The 20838-nt window shown below is 38.8% G+C and overlaps 2 protein-coding genes across 5 annotated transcripts in view; both read left to right on the top strand.

The window, feature by feature from the left end:
* The first annotated feature begins 1851 nt into the window (after window positions 1–1851).
* Window positions 1852–17654, top strand: LOC122090147 (pre-mRNA-processing factor 39-like). 2 transcript variants are annotated; one of them, XM_042659996.1, is made up of 12 exons: window positions 1852–1993; window positions 2125–2489; window positions 2663–2830; window positions 4718–5081; window positions 5414–5557; window positions 9620–9772; window positions 9860–9976; window positions 11139–11219; window positions 11331–11480; window positions 13099–13407; window positions 15928–16041; window positions 17340–17654. In XM_042659996.1, exons 2-12 carry the CDS (start codon window positions 2437–2439, stop codon window positions 17445–17447), a joined length of 1761 nt encoding a protein of 586 aa, XP_042515930.1. In that variant the 5' UTR covers window positions 1852–1993; window positions 2125–2436; the 3' UTR covers window positions 17448–17654. The 2 variants fall into 2 exon arrangements, with proteins under 2 accessions (XP_042515930.1, XP_042515929.1); XM_042659995.1 differs by having other exon boundaries at window positions 17337–17654.
* Window positions 17655–20042: 2388 nt separating this feature from the next.
* The window catches only part of LOC122090148 (armadillo repeat-containing protein 7-like), a 12904-nt gene continuing 12108 nt past the window's right edge, over window positions 20043–20838 (top strand). For 2 of the 3 annotated variants that reach the window (XR_006143426.1, XM_042659997.1), the window contains exons 1-2: window positions 20043–20196; window positions 20644–20723. Coding sequence is in view for 2 of the 3 variants with exons in the window: in XM_042659997.1 (XP_042515931.1) it covers window positions 20652–20723 (72 nt within the window). In the remaining variant the exon portion in view is untranslated. Of the gene's footprint in view, window positions 20197–20423; window positions 20519–20643; window positions 20724–20838 lie in introns of all 3 variants that reach the window. The other variant, XM_042659998.1, reaches the window with a different exon arrangement.

Genomic DNA, 20838 nt, shown 5'->3' with positions numbered 1-20838 from the left:
ACCTACCCATTTACTATCTATTATTTGATTGACTAATCCTTTATATTGGAATGAGTAAGAGTCAAATGTTTTGGGAATTCGGAATGAGTGAAGAGTCAAATGTTTTGGGAATTTCTCATTGTGTTGGCTCAAAATCATGTAAAAATTCTTATAATGTGAGTTATTTACTTGCACACTCAAGCATAGACAATACATATGGGGTTTTGATAGTTAATATTGTGACTCATGGTTAATGTTATTACTTTCTCAAGGCAAAAGGCTGGTAGTCTTTCAAAGTGTTCTATTACTGTGCGTTGAAGTGCTGATCCTGTGTTTCCACCAATCTCCAATTAAAATCCTTAGGTGGGTCCACAAAACGTTAAATTTCTAAATATTTATAATGGCCTGAAGAATGATCTTTCTTCCTTTTTCTGGGAGGGGGGGTGGGTTTCAGGGTGGATTTTGGGGATTAGGTAATCTTTGTGTCGCAATTTTATATAATAGGGAATCTACTATGAAGAGGTATCCCTCCCGTTAGAGGTATGTCCTTTTACTGTGGGAATGATAACATAATTGTTTTATAAGCCGGTCCTTTTACTGTGGGAATGACAACATAATCATTTTATAAGCAGCTGAAACAGCTGGTCAATGTCACAGTCTTGTTGTTTATATGGAATTCAAGAACCACGCTGCCTTATGCAATCTGTTATGCTATGTTGTATAACAACAACAACAACAACAACAACAACAACCAAAGCCTTATCCCAACTTAATGGGGTCGGCTACATGGAGGATCCAAGCAAGGACGAGCTCAAGTATCCATGCAAAAAGATTGACTGGGAGCCTGGGAACATAATGAATGGATTAAAAATTTTTTAATGAATGGATTTTTCCATTCTGTGAAGAGGAAGAACAAATTTCTTCCTGGTAGGGGTGTCAATTCCTAAACCGAACCAGTAAAACCGGCCGGACCGAACCGATAACAACCCGGACCGAACCGAACCGAAGCCTTATTGGTTCGGTTCGGTTTCAAGTATTGTAACCCCAAAACCAAACCGAACCGCACCGAAAACCGGATGAACCCGAAACCAAACCGAAACCGGCTCAAAACCCGGACCGAAACCGAAACCAAACCGGTAAGAAACCGAAACACTCCAAAATTCATTAAAAAAATTAAAATTTGAATAGTTTTATATACATTTGTATGGAAAATCGAATTCAAACTAGACCAAAAATCAAAACCAACCCGGTTACAAATCGATTTAAAAAATCGAAGTTCAACAATTCATCATTTGGTTGTTTCCTAATGGCTTCATACCGGTTTAAAAAACTGATCCAAACCGAAATGAACCTAATAAATCCAAACCGGTACCAACCCGAACCCAAACCGCACCGAAACCGACACCGGACCGAAACCGATAAATCCTTATTGGGTCGGTTTCGGTCTCTTCCAAACTCACACCGAAACCGGTGGAACCGGACCGAAACCGGACCGACCCGGACCATTGACACCCCTACTTCCTGGAATCAGCTTAACATTTGTTGCCTTTGCTCCGAATATTTTAAGCTTTACTATCTCATTTTGGTTGGTCTTTATATACTTATTGCATGCTGTAGATTTTGTTAGCTGTTTCAAAAAATGATTTTGCATTTCTTCCTCCCATATGAACCAAAATTTTTGTACAAAAAGTAAGTTTTGGTTGATGGAGTTCTTCACTTTGAGTTGAATATCATGGGGCTGTAAGTTTCAGCGAGATTGACTTAATTCTGTTTTCCATTTGCAGGATAACATATTGAAAATCCGGAAGGTTTATGATACCTTTTTGGCAGAATTTCCCTTGTGCTATGGTTACTGGAAAAAGTATGCAGATCATGAAGCTCGTTTGGGTTCTATTGACAAAGTTGTGGAGGTATATGAGAGGGCAGTTGTAGCTGTGACTTATTCCGTGGATATTTGGTTGCATTATTACATGTTTGCTATATCCACATATGAAGATCCCGATACTGTTAGAAGGTAATCGCCATTCATATACTTATGAAGTATAGTCTGATTGGAGAAGGTCATATGTGATTAGTTTTATCATTATAATGGGAATCTGGTGATTTTGTATTGTTGCTAACCTTATTTCGGTATGCCTGCTACAGTGATACCTCATATGTGTGGCGGAAAGGTTTGTTGGGAATTCACTTTAGAAATTCAAATTTCTATTGTGCAGACCCATTATTTTGAGGCTGCTGTTCACAGTAGCTGTTTCATTTTCTTTTAGGATTCAATTACAATTTTTGTGGCCTCATTCTATCCCGTACCCTTTTTTCACTTTTCTCCAAAGGCCTGCGTAGTAGTCATGTAGTTCTCCATGAATTACTGCTGTCTTTAACTTTGATACTCTGAGGCTATCATGGGTGCATCAATATACAAAATGCCGCTGGGAAGATCACGTTCAGTTAAGGGCTAAGATGGCCTCTAGCTCTGCTTCATTTCAAGGACATAGTATGGTTGTTTCAGGAAGGTAAATGCAGCGTATTTGTGCCTAACTTTGGATGTGTCATGCTCTTAGACTGAAATTCTTTCCTTCTCCTTCAACATTAGAGCTGCTGTCTCCCATTCATGGATGCGTTGAAAGGCTAATTAAACATTTCCACATATGCGATAACAATATCATGCACTTATGTGGTGTTTCAGGTTATTTGAACGCGGATTGGTTTATGTTGGAACCGATTACCTTTCCTATCCTCTATGGGACAAATATATAGAATATGAGTACTCACAGCAGCAGTGGTGTCACCTGGCCATGATCTACACAAGGATTTTTGAGAATCCTAGTCAACAACTTGATCGCTATTTCAACAGGTAGTTCCTTGTTTTGGCTGCATTTATTTTGTTGTTTCCACCTTGTTATTGAGTGCCAACTTTAGCTTTGATACATTCCATTTTTACATTTGATGTCATATAATAATAATAATAATAATAATAATAATAATCATGGTGGTTCAAGAATTATTATGCTATATTATTCTGTGTCTACCCTTAAGATGTGCAAAAGGAGAGGGAAGAAAATTGTAATATTCCGTTAACTTGGAAGAAAATTGTAATATTCCGTTAACTAAGCACTGGAACAAGTAGCGGTTGTACCTTGGTTATTCCATTATTCCCATGATGCCATTGCCTTTTATAACCACCAGTCAACCCTACCATTGGTGAGTTTTATTTTGACTTGTCAGAATATCTTCCTGCATGCTTCTATTGCGGCTTTTCTGGCCCAGGCGTAAGGCTTACTAGCTCTGGGCATTAGGGATTGTAGCATCCTCAGAACCCGGGTTGTGTGCTGTGTCCTCGAGGAGCTGGCTTTTAGGAATTTATTGGTGACACAGATGCAGCTAAGTCTTTCAGTGAATGCATGCTAAACTCTGGGGCATTCTGCATTTTGCTTCTGAGGAGCTGACCACTAAAACCACCATGCCCAGGGAATGCAGATGAGTGGATTTTCATCTGCTAGAGGCTTACTGAGCTGAGCGTTATAGGGAACATACACCAACATCCATGCTGTGCATTGTATTCATGTGGAATTTGATCCATGGGAACAGCATGTGCCTGCTTGGTGCATGTATTTTAATAAGCTTCTTGCAGCATGTTTTCAAGGTTCAGTTGGTATCAATCTCATTAGGTAGCAGATGGGACGCATCCAGTTATTGTACAATAGGCAGTGGATTAGAGGCCAACAATATATGAGAATTCCTCCCTCTTCCCCTGGTGCTGTTATAGCTTCTATCATAATAGGATCTCCGAAGAGAAAGTCTACTCAAAATCTCGGAAGTTGCTGAATTGGAATTTATTCTAAGGATTGCATCCAACATAAGCATCTGGATAATCTGGAATTTTATGTGGCATACCCAAGCGAAAGTAAATTATAAAGCAGTGGCTGCAGTAGTTGAAATTAAATGACATACTTGGATTGTGAAGAAATGACCAAAAGGGTTCTTATGAAGTTTTTCTATGGCATCAAGAACTGCTTCTGTTTTGGCGGGTAGTCTGCCAAATAGGCACACAGGAATTCCCGAACAATATATAAGAATCAGTACTGAACATCCCTCCTGTACTGGTACAGGCTTTCTAGCATTGAAAAATTTGGTCCTGGCATTTGCCCATGTAGCCTCTCTAAAGAAGAGACCTTTTTCATTGTCATTGCACTGGCTGTTAAAATTAGACTCTGTAGTCTTGGGAATTAACAAGCCCCATGACATCTCTTCATTTGCAAAGAATACTCAATGAGAAAACATAGAGACGAAAGGGCCAATCCCCTGCATATATTAGGCTTTTGCTCTTTGATCTAATCTTTTATCACCCGGGAACAACCCGGTTCCAGTTCTGATCTTTAATCCTTTGCTACAGTTCTGAATGATTCTTTTGTTACCTAGTTCTTTAACCTGCACCTTTTCATTTGGTTTGAGTTTTTTTCCCAGGTACAGATTTTTGTATTGCATCCCATTGTGTACATTTCTGGGTTTACATTTTGTTGCAAATTCCTATACCGTGGCAAATGTATGGTCCTTGATTTTCTCAAATCTGCATTAGCCTTCTTTTCATTCATAGAGAGGATGGTGACTTATTTTCATATCATAGCACAGTTTGCTTCACACATATAATATAGTGTATATCCTTGGTTCATGATCTTTTAAGAAAGTACTGGGTGCCCTTGGACGCATTTTTATTTCTTTTATTGTTCTGTTGAGTTTACAGTTTCAAGGAGTTGGCTGCAAGTCGGCCTTTGTCTGAATTACAGAGTGCCGAGGAAGCTGCTGCCATGGCAGCTGCAAATTTGGAGGCTGGTGACCAAGGAGTTGAGGGAGAGGTCCCTTCCGACGGTATGGAATACTCTACAAAACCTGTAAGTGCAGGATTATCAGAGGCAGAGGAGTTGGAGAAGTATATTGCCGTTAGAGAAGACATGTACAAGAAAGCTAAAGAGTTCGATTCTAAGATCATTGGTTTTGAAACAGCTATTAGGAGGCCCTACTTTCATGTACGGCCCCTCGTTGATTCAGAACTAGAAAACTGGCATAGCTATCTGGATTTTATTGAAAGAGAAGGTGACTTCAACAAGGTATGTTTTAGGTCACATCAGTGGTTGTGGCAAGTGTTTGGTCTCTTCCTGGTTTGTAGGATTTAGTTGCCTTGCTTGTAAAGCATTGACTTACGGTAAGCCATATTTGCGATGTGTTAAATGGTAATATTATTCTTTTAAAATTCTTCCTAACCTTCTCTCTGTCAGGTATGGAGGGTCCCTACATTCGTATTTGAGGGGCCTTTCTGCACAGGCAAAGGAGGAGTACTTGTTTATATCTCTTTGTTCCTCTATTTTATTTGTTTAATTTCCGTGGTCACTCGTCTTGCAAATCAGTATTTATGTTGATACTGATACGTATTTTATTCCAGGTTGTTAAGCTATATGAGAGGTGTCTAATTGCTTGTGCCAATTATCCCGAGTACTGGATACGTTATGTTTTATGCGTGGAATCAAGTGGAAGTATGGATCTTGCAAATAATGCACTTGCTCGTGCTACGCAAGTCTTTGTCAAGGTACATGATGCCTTATTTACAGCCGTGCTGATATTTAGATCCACCATAGTTACACAAGTACAGAAACAATAAATGTGTCAAGGACATGTTTGAATGTATACAATATATGCCAATAGGTTGTATCATTTGAGTTATTGGTCTTATGACATTAAATAGAGAGTAGGTTGCGCTGGTGGAAAATAAGTACTAAAATTTTATTTTTTTTGGGGGGGGGGGGTGAGGCTGAACAAGACCATTTCTTTCGGAATAAAAAAAAAAATTATTCTTTCACATGCAAACTTATAATGTACTTGTTTAGAATGTGTCATTTAAGATAGAACTGATTAGCAAGAGGGCTTCTCAACTTGATTGGAAAAAAGTAGTTCACACTATGCTTTACTGGATGAAACTTTTGATGTAATTGACTGGCAGGGTCATACTAATACCCACCCCTCCAACCCCGCGGGAAAAAAAAAGATTGCATGATTATACAAGAAAAAAAAAATGCCTCCTTAATCTAAATAGTCTTCTAGTTATGTATGCAAAAAAAATAATTCTCTTTTCCATAGAATTGGCTTTGGCTTCCAGTAGTTTGTTTGTCCCGTACAAATAGTCACAATTCCCGAAATGTGTGTGGGACTTTATGTGATACATTTTATGTTCAGAACAAAATAATGAGAAAAGTGATCCCCTGGATTCCCCTTTTTTTTGGGTTGGAAAAGGGGGGGGGGTGTGGAGGAGGGATAGCTATATTTGTATCAAGGAATCACATGGCCTGGTGTTTCCACCAGAAAACTCTAGCCTTCCCTTTGTGGCCATAGCTTTGATCCTTTAAGTTTGGATCAAACCGAGAGTACTGATGGTTATCAATGTGAACCTGAAAAAATGTCTTGTTCTAGAATTAAAGGATTAGGGGAAAAAGGTTATGACTTGACCTAGAGAAGTCAGAATGATCTGAAATTGAGGTCAAGTGTTCAGATCTATGTATATGAGCCAGCCTGTAAATGATATGTGACCTGATCAGAAAAGTGGTGTGCGGGCAGGTAGCAGGAACTTGAATTCTAAGCAATAAGAATCAGATTTCCAGAACAGAATTCAATCAAGAATGTATACAGAAACTAAGATATTAAATTTGAAAGGATTCTATGCAGTAAGGGGAGAGATATGGTCACAAAAAACAAATTGAAAATTGGGTGGCGTCGTAGAGAACAGGGTGTTGCAAGCTTGAGGGAAGTGATGATACTTAGCGGAGAATGGAAGAATAGAGATAAAAATAGAAGAGAAAGAAAAATCAGGAATCCACCAGGAAACTCCGTTACGGCAGACAGCTGGGGGGATAAAAAAACATTTTTTTTTTTAATAAGAAATCATGGGCATGGTATTGGCCTTACATCCGATTTATAGACTCTACTGGATGTAATCAAACACTGGTTAGGAATTTCTGAGATTGATTCTTATATTGATTTGAAACTGAGACCACGAGTGTACTAATATAGACTTGTCGCCAGCTACAGACTAATCCTAATCCAACTAGGAAATTCAGAAATAAACTTAAACTGAAAAGATACAATTTATTACTATCAAATCTAGGACACAAAACTTCCTTTGAATAGGAAAATAACTCCTGAGTACTAACCCATGACCAGACAAAGACCCAAACTCCTAATTGATGAAGGAACTCCTGATGGTGATCCCTGGGTTTGCAAACCCTTTTCGGAATCAATATGAGCCACACAAGCAAGAGAACACTTAAACCAAACACTAGTAGCAAAACATTTAATAAAGTGAAGTTTATAAAGAGAATGGCAGAATTGTAATTAAAGGGAATCTTAAGTGGCTGTTAGGGAATTAAAGGATAGGGTGACGTACGGGGGATTAGAAATTAAATGAAGAGGATGGAGTTGGAATAAAGGGTAGGGAGGATCAAAGGAGAGAGGTAGGGCTAGTTTAGGTATATGAAGATTAAAAGGGATTGAAGAACAATTGAGAAGTGGTAGATAACTCCTTCAGTTATGGTTGACTGAGCCTGAAATTTCAGGCGTAGGTTCACTCAGAGATGGATATTGGATCCTCACAGTTGGAGAGAGTAAGAGAAAGGGGTGAAGGTTCGTCTTCAACTCTGCCAACAGAATACTCTGTAGCTCACTACTCTGATGTGATTTGGGGCTCAGACTCAGCAGGATGGGTCGCCCTAAGGGCTAAGGTAAGTAAATGATCCCTAATTCTGATGACAAACGAAAAGGAATTAAGAAGATCGTTGGTAACACTTGGGCTGAATCATGTCAGAACAGAACAAAGCACAGAAGAAGGAATATGAATAACAATAAAGGAAGATAGAAGAGAAGAGAGTTGGAAGAGCACACCTAGGAAAGGAAAAAAGAGGGATACTGAAGGACAGATGAGAGCCACGCCAACCACAGTATTGTAATTCCAAGTTTCAATCCAAGATTTTCATTCCAAATTCTGTTGTTGATTACAAGTATATAAGAGAAGACATAAAACAAACAAAGATTCCTAATTGGAATATAAAACCCAAACTAACTCAAACTCTATCTCCTATTTCCTATGTAATTTACTCAAAAAAAAAAATGATAAAATAAAAGAAATAAAAGGCTGCAAGTTAAACCCAAATACATAACTAAACTACTACCAGCCTTTAGTAGATCAGAAACCCTGGGTTGGGCCGGTTCCATCTGGGCTGGGGTTTGCAAACCCAGTTGTGTTGGTCCAACCATTTGAGTACCACTGCATCAACTCCACATTCAGGCTAGTCTCTCCTCCTTTTCTTCTTAGTAGCTGCATCACCAAGCCAAGAAAAATTATTGCTTTGATTTACATGTAACTAACAAATTATTCAAAACTGCGTATGAATTACTGAAGACCCCACGGGCACTTGGCGCTTACTGGAGGTTGTAGGGGCGGGATGTATGGCGAGAAAGTGTTGGAGCATTTCAAACAATTGAGACTGCACTTTTCCTGAATACCTCATCCTTGTAGCAGTGTGCACTATGGCTTGACTTTCCCTCTAGGTGTATGTCAACCACTTGGGGAGTAAAATAGCCACCTTTTAGGTACTTGTATTTATGTATTTCGTAGATGCTATCACTAAAAGATTGTTTTGTTCTTTACTTCCTTGCCTCTCTCTCTCTCCCCACTTTATGATTGTTCCGGAAGAGGTCCTTTTTTTTGTTTCCTGGAAGAGTGATTTTTGGAAACCAAGCATTGTTAAAAGACAGCATTTACAGGCCATGATAATGTAACATAGAAGATTTAACTCTTCTAATCATTTTCTAACCTTGAAACCAACCTTAAAAGATTGATAATCAATGGGATTTTCAAAATTTTTGCCCTTCTGGTATGACAATTTTTCCCCCCGATGAGGGTAATAGTGTCATTTTACATGTGTACTTGCATGACAATGGCACCTTTTGATAATGACATAATTGTATGTCACTTTTAACTTATTTTTGGAAACCCTTTTATACCCCTATTTTATAAACCTTTTGGGAACAAGACAAGGTGCAATTAAGAGAAGGTGTCAAGCTCTAAGTACACCTATAGAGGTGTCATTTAGACACACACATAATTGATACAATAATTTTTAGGGTCCTTCTAGGCATCACTATGACTAGTGAAGTATATGACACCTAACTATTTGCCACTTGGAATTACATGGGTTAGTCCAATTGCCACTTGTCACGTTATACTTCACTAGCCATAGTGAGGGGTAAGAAAACCCTTTTGTTTATATTATGTATTAGTTCTTCACTGAATTTCCTTGCATTTCTATGTGTCCTCTGCTAGCTAATCGCTTGTGCTTGTTTTCTAGCTGTATTTTTTTCCTATTTTAGTCATCATTCAATGTGGAATAATCTGATGTGATTCTTGTGACTTTCTTTGTGGTCTATCTGTCATCCTTTGTTTGTTGGATTTTTAAACATTATACTGGGAAGATTTCATTTTTATTGCTTGTCATCAGTGCATGAATTTGGTTTTGGAGTTGTATCATATTTTTAGGGGATTTTTTTTTTCCTTCTATTTTTCCTGTCTTTTTTCTTATGGTTCTGCCAATTCTCTCGACAGAGACAACCGGAGATTCACCTTTTTGCTGCTAGGTTTAAGGAGCAAACTGGGGATGTTGCAGGAGCACGTGCTGCATATCAACTTGTGCATTCTGGAATTTCACCTGGTTTACTTGAAGCTGTTATTAAACATGCAAACATGGAACATCGATTGGTAATGTTATTCAATTTGTCTATTGCAGGCACCATATTCAAACCTGGTCAAATGTATGTTGTAAACTGATTACTTTACATTTTGCAGGGCAACTTGGAAAATTCGCTCTCACTATATGAACAGGCAATAGCCACTGAAAAGGGGAAAGAGCAGTCTCAAACATTGCCAATGCTATTTGTTCAGTATGCACGGTTTTTATACTTGGTAAGTGGAACCATTTATGCCAGTATGAAATAATTGCTTGAATCTGCATCAATCCTGGGGGGGGGGGGGAGGGGTGTTCTAGATCTGAGGATTGGAAGCATCAGTCCATTTTTTCTGAAATTCTATGAGTACTTTTTTTTTTTTGGGTGGGGTGGGTGTGGGCTGGTAAGAAAGCAACTTTTCTAGATCTGGGATCGGAAGCATCAGTCCATTTTTCTGAAATTCTACGAGTCACTTTTTTTTTCTGGGGTGGGGGGGGGTGCTCTGGTAAGAAAACAACTTTATTGCTCACATGGATATAACAAACCGACAGATGACGAGAGAAACTGTCCTAGAAATCAAGGAGAGGATAAAAAATGGGAAAAGTCGAACACTCACCCAAGGCTGCCTCACAAGACAACCCGCACCTGCATCATACCCCTTGAGCACCAGTCTTATAAATCAAGGAGAGGATAAAATTGGGAAAAAATGAAGAGTCACCCAAGGATGCCTCACTAGACAACCCAGCACCTGCGTTATACCCCTTCCTCCCGATGACCTTCCTAACCACTGGAATTAAGCCAGCACTTCCAAGACACCTTTTTTTATTCTTCTGGGTTTTTTTTTTTTTTTTTTTTTGGGGGGGGTGGGGTGGGGTGGGGGGTGGGGGGTGGGGTTTGTTGTGGAACCAAAAAACGCACAAACAGAAAAAAAAAGAAAAAAAAAGAAAAGGCCACCCAATTGCAATGGCCTGCAACACTGATCTTCTTCCTCTTCTTGCCCTACCGCTGCTCTTCATGTTATTTCTTCATGTTATTTCTTAACTTCAGAAATTATTTTCTGCTTTTGTCCTATATCACAACTTGTACACATTTATTACAATAGTTAGCTCATTTTGAACTTTTTCCCTGTTTTCAAGAGAACTTTTTATTGTTCCTCTATTGAGCATGCTGTTACATTTTTTCAAACAAGATGTGTTCAAACTGTTTTCCATTAGCTATTAGACATTTTCTGTAATGACTTGGACACTAAGATTAAGGTTTTTTTTTTTGGTGGGGGGAGTGGGGTGTTATTTTCATCACTTTTTTTGGTGGCATATTTTCATCACTAGGTTGTAGGTTTTTTAATGTTTTGTCCTAATATGGCATTATGTCTTTGTATTTGTTTTGATGTTGTTTTTAAGGTTGCTGCAAATGCTGAAAAAGCTAGGGAGGTTCTAGTTGAATGCACTGATTATGTGCAACTATCAAAGCCATTTTTAGAGGTGTGTTCTCTCTAATCTCCTTCAGATTTGATTTTCTTTGCAGCCTTATTTCATGTTTTCATTGTTCTTCTCTAATTGACTATGGTGCATTTGTTTCTCCGAGATGTCCAGGCCTTAATCCATCTGGAGGCTATTCAGTCAACTCCTAAAAGAATTGATTATTTAGACTCGTTGGTTGAAAAGTTCATACTTCCCACCCCTGATAACCCCAATCTTGCAAGTACTGCTGACAGAGAAGAACTATCTGGCGTTTTTTTGGAGGTAATGTTCTGGAGAGCCATGAGGTGATCTTGCCTGTTGTCTTTCGAATTTTGACCCGCCAACTTGATTGACTAATTCATTTTGTTCCAGTTTAGTTATCTGTTTACTTGTGTCTTCTGAGTAATGGTTTATTCATTAATGAGGAGGTAGGTCAGTGCAATTATAATCTACCAGCCTAACAAAGAAGGGAAAAATACAGTAACTGATAACCCAAGCTACATCTCAGCATGTCAATGCTATCATTTTGCAAGAAAATCTGTTTCAACCATATAATTGAATTATTGGATGCCGTGGACTTGTGATTGAATTGGTTAATTTGCATCATAAATCAGTTTTATTTCAGAATTACTAGATTGTTGGATTATACAAAATTATGTCTCAACTACTAAGGGGACCATAATGACATTTTGATGTCCTTGTTAGGATTGTATTGATGGAGGAAAGATTTCTAGCAATTGGTGAATAGATGGTGGCAAACTTTGATGTGTTATTTTATGCCAGTTTGGCAATTTCCGTGGTTTGTATCTCAGATGATGCATCTTCTGAAATGATGTTTTCACTGTCTAATAAAAATTTGAATAATGTTGTTACAGATGATGTTTGTGTCTCAATCTAGTGGCCCAATTGTTCCTGTTGTCTGTCTTTTGAGTCCATTTTTGAATGACGGACCTCTATAACACCCTTTTTGTTTTAACTCATTAGATTCAGTAGTAGTAGCTAGCATAGTTGTTACAGATGATGTTTGTGTCTCAAATCTAGTGGCCCAATTGTTCTTGTTGTCTGTCTTTTGAGTCCATTTTTGAACGACTGACCTCTATAGCACACTTTATTTTAACTCATTAGATTCAGTAGTAGTAGTAGCTAGCATAGTTGTCAAGGCATTGGAGGGGGGCCTGCATGCAAGGTGCTCAAGGTGCCTAGACCTCTAGTAGACGCCTTGGCAACTATGGATAGCTAGTTTAAGAGAGAATTGAGCATGCCATGATGATGTTACTTTTAGGATCTTTCAGAGGCCTTTTTGTCTTAGAGATTGTGTCCCCATCTGGATTGGCCACTTGTTGAATTTGATGATCCTATTCAAATGTATGGCTTACCTTGTAATGATCCTTTCATTTGTTTTCATCCCTCAGATTGTCTTGCCTTTTATCTTGACTCACCAACCAGTTGGAGTTATATTATGCCACATTTGAAACTCCGCTTGGTTTGAAATTTGATAGGGCAGAGGACCAACCTTTGCACCATATTTGGTGTTGGGGCTGTGACAATATCAGAGAAGAAGATGAGAAAATGGAGAAAAACGGAACTACCGATGGGGAGTAGAATAATCTCTCTACCAGTAGTAGTAGGATTTTTATTAAGAGAAAAAAAAATATAAGAAATTGCAGTACTGCACTTATTTACAATGTTAACACATGATAGACAAATATAACCCAACTAAGTAAATGAATACCAAGAGCACTCCTACGGTATTACTTAACAGGGAAAAACTTCCACCTTGCAGTTATAAACAGCCAGTTGGATATATCTTGTTATATATTGATAGTTACTTTGATTTTGTTTTTGTGGATATGATGCATTCTTGGATGCTTTTAGTTACTATCCAAATTTTGTCTTGCAGTTTTTGGATCTCTTTGGAGATGCAAAGTCTGTCAAGAAGGCTGAAGATCGGCATGCCAAGCTCTTTTTATGCCACAGGAACACATCAGAGTTGAGGAAACGGCATGCTGAAGACTTTCTGGCTTCAGACAAGGGGAAGCTGGCTAAATCTTATGCAGGTGTTCCCTCAACAACCCAATCGGTTATGGGTGCATACCCAACTGCACAGAACCAGTGGACTGCTGGATATGGGCTGCAACCTCAAGCTTGGTCTCAGGCTTCACAGGCTCCACAGGCAGGACAACAGTGGAACCCTAGCTATGCTCAACAGGTAGAGCATGATTTAATTTATCTCTGAGGTGTGATTTATTGCATGGAGATATAAAATTACTATATGATGCAGTCCAGAGTTTAGAATAGAACCTAGAAGATCACAAAGGCTGGAACCAGAATATAAACCTGGATCCATATTGGAAATTTGAAGAAAAATCAGAAAACTGGACTAAAATCCATAAATTGTAGCAATTTGGAAGAAAGGCCAGTTAGTTTCGTAAAAATACCAAACACTACCTAGGTTAAAATGTTTTTAAAGTTCAGAAACATAAAAGAAACAATGAACGGTGAACCAGGGGTTGTAAATAAGAGCTGCAACTCCCTAGATACCAATTGAATTGGGCTGGGGTCACACCAATGGTGTCACCCAGGTCCAATAACTGAAGCCAAACCAGAAATAATATTTTAATGAAGCCAGGAATCGGAGCAGGTCATATAGAAGGCCTGTAAAGTAACGAGGAAACTGGTAAATAAGGCAGATTCCAAGAGAGTGGTAATTGAGGAATAGCTACCAAGTTTCAGAGCAAACCATAGTTGTCACGGTGCCAAGGCGAACCAAGGCGGTGGAGGGTTGTCTCAGAGTTTAGGTTAGAAGGCGCACGCCTTGAGGCGAACAAGGCGACCAATTGTTATTTTTTATTTTTCCTATTTTCTAACATTATTTAGTAAGCTATATATACCTTGTATCATAAAAAATCAAGATTAAGCAACATCAAGTCATTAAAACTCAACATTTAGCCATATTAAATCATAAAAAATTAACATTAAGTCATATTAAGTTATAAAAAATCAAAATTTAGAGAAATGTTCTGGTTCTATAACAAGTTTGACTGGTCAAATGATATTCTTTTTATATGAGACTTTTTGTATCAGTTATAATATAAAACCAGCTTTCCAACAAGTCTAAGATTACTTAAATCTAAGTTGTAATGACAAAGTTATGCTCCGGTCAAACTTATTTTTAAGTGCGCGAATGCTGTTAAAATCGCCTGAATGAAAATAATTTTATGGATAACAAAACAAAAAATTATTTTACCGGACTTTTGGTTTTTAGCAATGTTTTAACATGATAGAATTTATAAAATTTTCATAATTGAGAAAAACTCCAGCATTTAAAAGTTGAAAATCCCCCCTATAACCAAAATCTAGTTTTTCTTCTTGGACTGGGGGGTTGACTTTTTATCCTTTTGGAATTTGATTTTTAAACTATTTTTATTGGATTCAAATAGGGGGTATTTGCTTATTTATGAATAATATCTTAAGTAAATGAAATAACAAATATAAAAAGCATTTACTTAAAACTTAACAGGAAACGGGGTATCCGCCCTAAACTAGAAACCTGGAGGAAGAAGAGAAGAAGAAATAAAGAAATGAAAATAACAGAAGAAATAAAGTGAAATCACACCTGTGATTATAAGCTGAAAACTGAAACAAATCAAGAGGGAGGAGAAATCAATCAAACTCAAACAAGCTTAAGTGGTCTCCAACGAGAAGCAACCTGCAACAAAATTTCTATTCAGTCTATTGTGTATCAATTGGGGGTGGGGTTGGTAACATATACTATTTGCACAACCAATATTAATTCAGACTTGGACTCCTAGTCACAAACTGAACTCCTAGTCACAAACTGAAAATAGAATTTTCGAACTGAAATTGAACTCAGCTGTACTATTGTCAGACTCTCTCAAGTCTCGACAGTCCTATTCTGAGTAAAAAAACTGAAATCAGAACATAAATACCTGTCGACCACTGAAGACTCCAATTGAACTTATCTTTGATTACAATATTAGCACCAATGTTTACAAAAATTTCCAATCTATCCTTATTGGAACAGATTGCCAAATTTAGACCTTGTTCTCGTTGGCCTGGGCTTCCAAACTCGGATCTTGTTGGTTAGTGCAATTGCATCACTAAAACGTCAGCCATGCTCTATGTAGAAATGGAATATGCATACTTACTAGGGGAGAAAGGGCATATGCATGAAATGGTTGTAACTCATTGAAGTTGTTATAGGTGGCAATGGCAAAAGTACTGGGAACGTAGAGTTGGAAATGGATGCACTGGGAGTTTTTTTTTTTTTTGGGGGGGGTTGTGGGGGGGTTTGGGGGTGGGGGATGGGAGATTAGGAGTAGCACCACTAGGTGACAATGTAAGGGGAAGTTGGTTGAGATAATTAGACTATCCACACAACTGAGAGTGCAACCAATTGGAGGATTCGAAAAAGACAAGGGGAAGGCTAAAAAAGGGTGTGGAAAGAGAGGAATGTTTATAGATTCTAACTTATAAGCAGAGATGCCCCTAAAATAGATTGGCAAAAGGCAAAACAGAATAGTGTAGCTAGTCCTAAGTAGTTATCATGTGGCTTTGTTGAGTTTATGTTTGACCAGGTCCCTTGGGAGATGCTCTCATTTTCATTAGTACATCTCAGATACTTCTCGTCTAACAACAAGAGGTGACAGGAAAAACTTACTTTTTGCATCTGCCTAATTTGATTTCTTTGTGTAAATATGATTTACAGGCTGGATATGGTGGGTATGCTGGTTATGGTAGCGGCTATACTCATCCACAGGTGGCCACTTCAACTGCACAAACAGCTGCTTATGGCACTTATCCTCCAACATACCCTGTCCAGGTATCTTTCTTGGACTGCTAGTCAGAAAATCACTGGAGTTTCATTTGGCGGATGTAATCACTTGGGTGTGCACGGGAATCTCCGGTCCGTCGAGCTTATCAGATTTCCATTTGGTATCTTAGCCTTTGGGAAGAAGACATTCCTTCTGAATCAGTTATTTGGTCTTCTACACCCTCAACATTTTTTAGGGCGTTTTCTAGTTCCTCTACCTTTTTTCTTAACATCTTTGTCTCAACAGTTTCATTGGACACTTGAGGTGTTACATTGGAAGTGATTATTATATCATCTTCATTTAGGACCATGTTTGGATTGTTTTGGGCATCCTCATATGCACATCATAGTCTGGATATGGTCTGAAATCCCTTGCTGTTAGAGTTGACCCATTCTGGTTCAAAGTTAACCCATTTTGTTTATGCATCGTGGTTAACCATTACTTAGTGGCCTTTCAGAAGTATTGCAATTGCTATTGAAACTATTGAAACAGTTGACTTATGGGGGCAGGGGCTTTTTTTTCTTTCTTTTTTTTTGGGGGGGGGGGTGGTGGGGTTTGGTTGTATCGTGGTGGGGGAATAGATGAGCATTATTTATTTTAGAAGAAGAAAACAGGAATTCACAAAGATGAGTTGGTAGTTTCATGTGACAGAGAATCCCTCGTACTATATCATTGTTGAGTATGTACTGGGGTGGAAAACATAATTCAAGAATATAAATATGCCATAACCACATATATAATAGGGCAGTTGGCATTCTTTTGTAATTTCTCACTGCTTTGGACCAACTTAAGGCTTGGGTCATGCATAGTTATAAATTTCCATCCAAGATGGCCAGACATGGAAATAGGTCTTAACCTCATTAGCTGGAGCAGGGATACGATCCTTGAGATTAGTACTCTTGAGTTCCAGGAGATGAGGAATTGAGAATAATATATGCATTGCCCAGCATTAAAGTACTATATGGTGTTGGTTTGTGTTTTGACTAATGTTCTTGTTGGATATGGATCGCTCTTTTTTTTTTTTCTGACAATGTTCTTGTTGGATACACATCTGAGTATTTGCCTGCCATGTCCTCAGTCTTCCTGCTGTGGAAAACTGGAACTGTGTTGTTATAGGTTGTCGAAACTTGAGACCCAAAATGTTTTCATCTGTTTCTGGTTTTTGTTTTTCTTTTCTTGGTTAGTAGGTTTTGGTGATTCCAATTGAATTGGTTTTTGGTTGAAGATGTAGAAATAATACTGGTCTGGTGGCAAGTGGAAGGAAAACAGAAACTTCATGATAATGTTATTGTCTATTTTTCAGCAGGCCTTCCCACAGCAAAGCTACACCCAACCGGCCACAGCGGCAACTTTTGCTCCAACTCAGCAACAGGCACCACCAGTACAGCAGGCTTACTATGGGACTTATTATTGAGCTCTAAAAAATTACTCCTCTCAATTTTGTCACCTGTAAACTAGGTTCTTTTTGCATCTATTGGATAGAAATTGTGTTATGTGCCCTGGGGTTTTAGAACTTGGGTGCGGGCAACTATCTGGTAGTCAGCAGAGGTGTGCACAAGGCATTGTATTGGAACTGTGACTAACCCAGAAGGTGCATTCCAATGGAATTGGATTTTAACTACTGCGTTGCCTTATTATTATTATTTTTTTTTTAACTTCCGATTGAGTATATGTAATCATGCTCTTCCGGACTCTGATAATTTGATTTGGGAGCTCTCTGATAAATGCCATTCAGCATGGTCATCAGGTGAGATTTTTCCTTGAAGTGAAAAATGAGGTTTGGTCGGATTTTGGGGAGGTGGCTTGTGGCTCCTTTTGACTCGATGTATAATATTTTGAGGATTTTTCTAAAAGCAGAAGAAAATAGTACCAAGTATGATCGGAACCGACAAATGTTTAAAGTAAAAAATGTGGAGAACTTTTATTTAATCATAAGAATTAGAGGTAATCCAGCTTTTCTCTCACATCAACAGTAAGGGCCTGTGGGTGAAAACCCCACTATAACGAATAGGATTCCTCTTCAAAGAGCCTAGAAAACTTGGATTCATCCCACGATTGGGGGTGACTTAAGGATGCATGCCCAGGAGCCATGGGATGAGATGGCTCCTTGTTCCCTTGGCTCTATGGAGAGGAGCGGGATCCATAAACCCGAAAGGACACAACTCTTAACCAAGGGAACAATATTTGATCAAAGCCCTCGGACAATTGGGTCTCGACAAAACCAATAACCCCTCATGTTCATCTGCATTCTCCCATTTCCTTCTCACTTAAACGGAGTAGTTTCGCAAATCCTCTTCAGGGTTTTAATAACCGGTGATGGGATCGGTCCTGGCCAATTTTGATCGGCTCGTACTTAGTCCTAAGAACCCTAAAACCGGCCGTTTGGTCTGAAACCCCAGTAATCCGCGGAATATTTTGATTCAAAACGGCAGAAATCTAAATCAGTCCTGACCGACTCCTATATGAATCGATCGACTCCAGCTCCGATTCAGATGTGGGAGGACAGTCGCTCATCTCTCTCTCTCTCTCTCTCTCTCTCTCTCTCTCTATATATATATATATATATTTATTCTCTCTATTTTTGCCTTTCCCCATTTCGCATGTGGGTGTGGATTTCTTTGTATGGTGTTTGATCCATATATGGACTAAATAAAAATTAATCAAAAGAAGAGAGATTAACTAAGGGCCCCGTTTGATAACGTTTCTGCCGTTTCTGTTTCAAGAAACGACAGAAACATAAATTTCCGTTTCTAGAAACAGAAACGGAATTGAAGGTGTTTGATAAGTCATGTTTTTAGAAGTCGATAGTAACCAATGAAAAAATGGCCACAAGTCGTTTCCAGAAACGGCAAAACAAGTTGAACTTATTTCGCCTGAGCCGTTTCTTGAACCATAAATAAGTAAAAATTTCTATTTCTATTTCTGAAAATAAGTGAAACAAAACAGTTTTATCAAACGTTTTTTACTCCGTTTCTGCTGTTTCTAGAAACAGAAACGGCAGCAATACGTTTCTACCGTTTCCGTTTCAAGAAACGACAGAAACATAAATTTCCGTTTCTAGAAACATAAACGGAATTGAAGGTGTTTGATAAGTCATGTTTTTAGAAGTCGATAGTAACCAATGAAAGAATGGCCACAAGTCGTTTCTAGAAACAGCGAAACAAGTCAACTTGTTTCGCCTGGGACGTTTTTTGAACCATAAATAAGTAAAAATTTCTATTTCTATTTCTGAAAATAAGTGAAACGGAACAGTTTTATCAAACGCTTTTTACTCCGTTTCTACTGTTTCTGGAAACAGAAACGCGTTTCTTGAAACGTTATCAAACGGACCCTAAGAGTCCAAGACACCCATCGATTCTAGTACGAGTACTAGACTTAGGGGTGTCAACCGGTCGGGTCGGTTCGGTTTCGGTCGGGCTTAATCGGGTTTGAAGACTTTCAAAGGCTACACCGTGTCCGCCCATTTAACTAATCGGGCTTAGTTATTGAGGGCATGGTACACTTTATATTCGATCGGTCGGTCTCGGGCTATAATCGGGTTACCTTAATCGGGCTTTAGTCGGGCCTTAACCGGGCTACGGACATGTTTAATGTTAAACGGGCTTTAACCGGTTTTTAAACGGGCCCTCTTTAAAATGTGCTCTTATATTCCGGCCCACTCATGCAAGCCCAAAAAAATGAAAATAAAGCAATAAATGATACCAAATATAACCATTATTTAAAATGTGAACATGTCTTTACTTTTTAGTTTTTATTATTTAATTTGGGGGGTAAAATAGGTATTCTACAATCATTAAAGGGTCGGGCCAAGTCGGTGCACAATAGGCCGGTCTCGGTCGGGCGTTATTCGGTCGGGCTCAGTCGGGCGCCCGACGGTCCAAGTAGCAAAACCGAGACCGACCATTTATAAACGGGCCGGGCTCAAGCCCGACACGTTTAATAAATGGTCTGGGCCGGGCCGGTCTATAAACGGTCGGTCCCGATCGATTTAGTCGGGTCGGGCCACGAATTGAGACCCCTAACTGGACTCCTCGCATGTCGCTGATCTCGTGGGACTTTGCAGCGACAACTTCGTTGGTCGGTCACGGACGTCACCGGATGTGATATCTTGCCTTTTTGTTCGGTCTGTCTCTAGGTGTCGCCGAGTGTGAGAGGTAGCAAAGGTAAGTCGCTCTTCTCTCACTCACACATTTTCTCTCTTCTTCTGCAATGTCGATCTGTGTATATTTTTCGTCATCTTTATCTGTCGAACCGTGTTTGGGGTTTTTCTTCTCTAATTTTATAACTTGTGGTGCTTAGAAAGTTACGTTGTTTTTTCTGTAATTAATTGGGAAATCATGAGTTTGGTTGTAGGATTCTTTCATGCTCCTTTGTCTTTTGTCCGCTTCAGTTTTTGTGTCATACAGCCTGCTATAATTATTTGCGAAGCATGGATTCAGGTGTTGGATTATTTTCCATGTTCTGTCACTTTTTTGTGAGGTTCAGGTTAGAAATTTTGTCCAACAATAACGTGAAAAAGATCAAGGCCAATTTTCATATGATCCCTGATTTTAATGTTCCTCCTGTGCTTCTCTCCTTGATGTTCTTACTTCAATCTCTTTTAAATGCAGAATCCATCATGTTTACAAATAATCGAAGACAAGTAGAGCGTACAGGAAAATATGGCACTCCAAGGTTGCAATATCTTCAGGTAATCTTCATGAACTGGGATGTCTTTTTATTTTAGAACTTGAATGGTTTTGATGTCCAGGAGCATGCCTGGGAAATTTCTACTGGTGCCAACCCCAACCCACCCCCTTCCCCCC

This window comes from Macadamia integrifolia, chromosome 9 (assembly GCF_013358625.1).
Source record: "Macadamia integrifolia cultivar HAES 741 chromosome 9, SCU_Mint_v3, whole genome shotgun sequence".
Classification (NCBI taxonomy): domain Eukaryota; kingdom Viridiplantae; phylum Streptophyta; class Magnoliopsida; order Proteales; family Proteaceae; genus Macadamia; species Macadamia integrifolia.
This window is presented reverse-complemented; position numbering and strand designations above follow the sequence as displayed.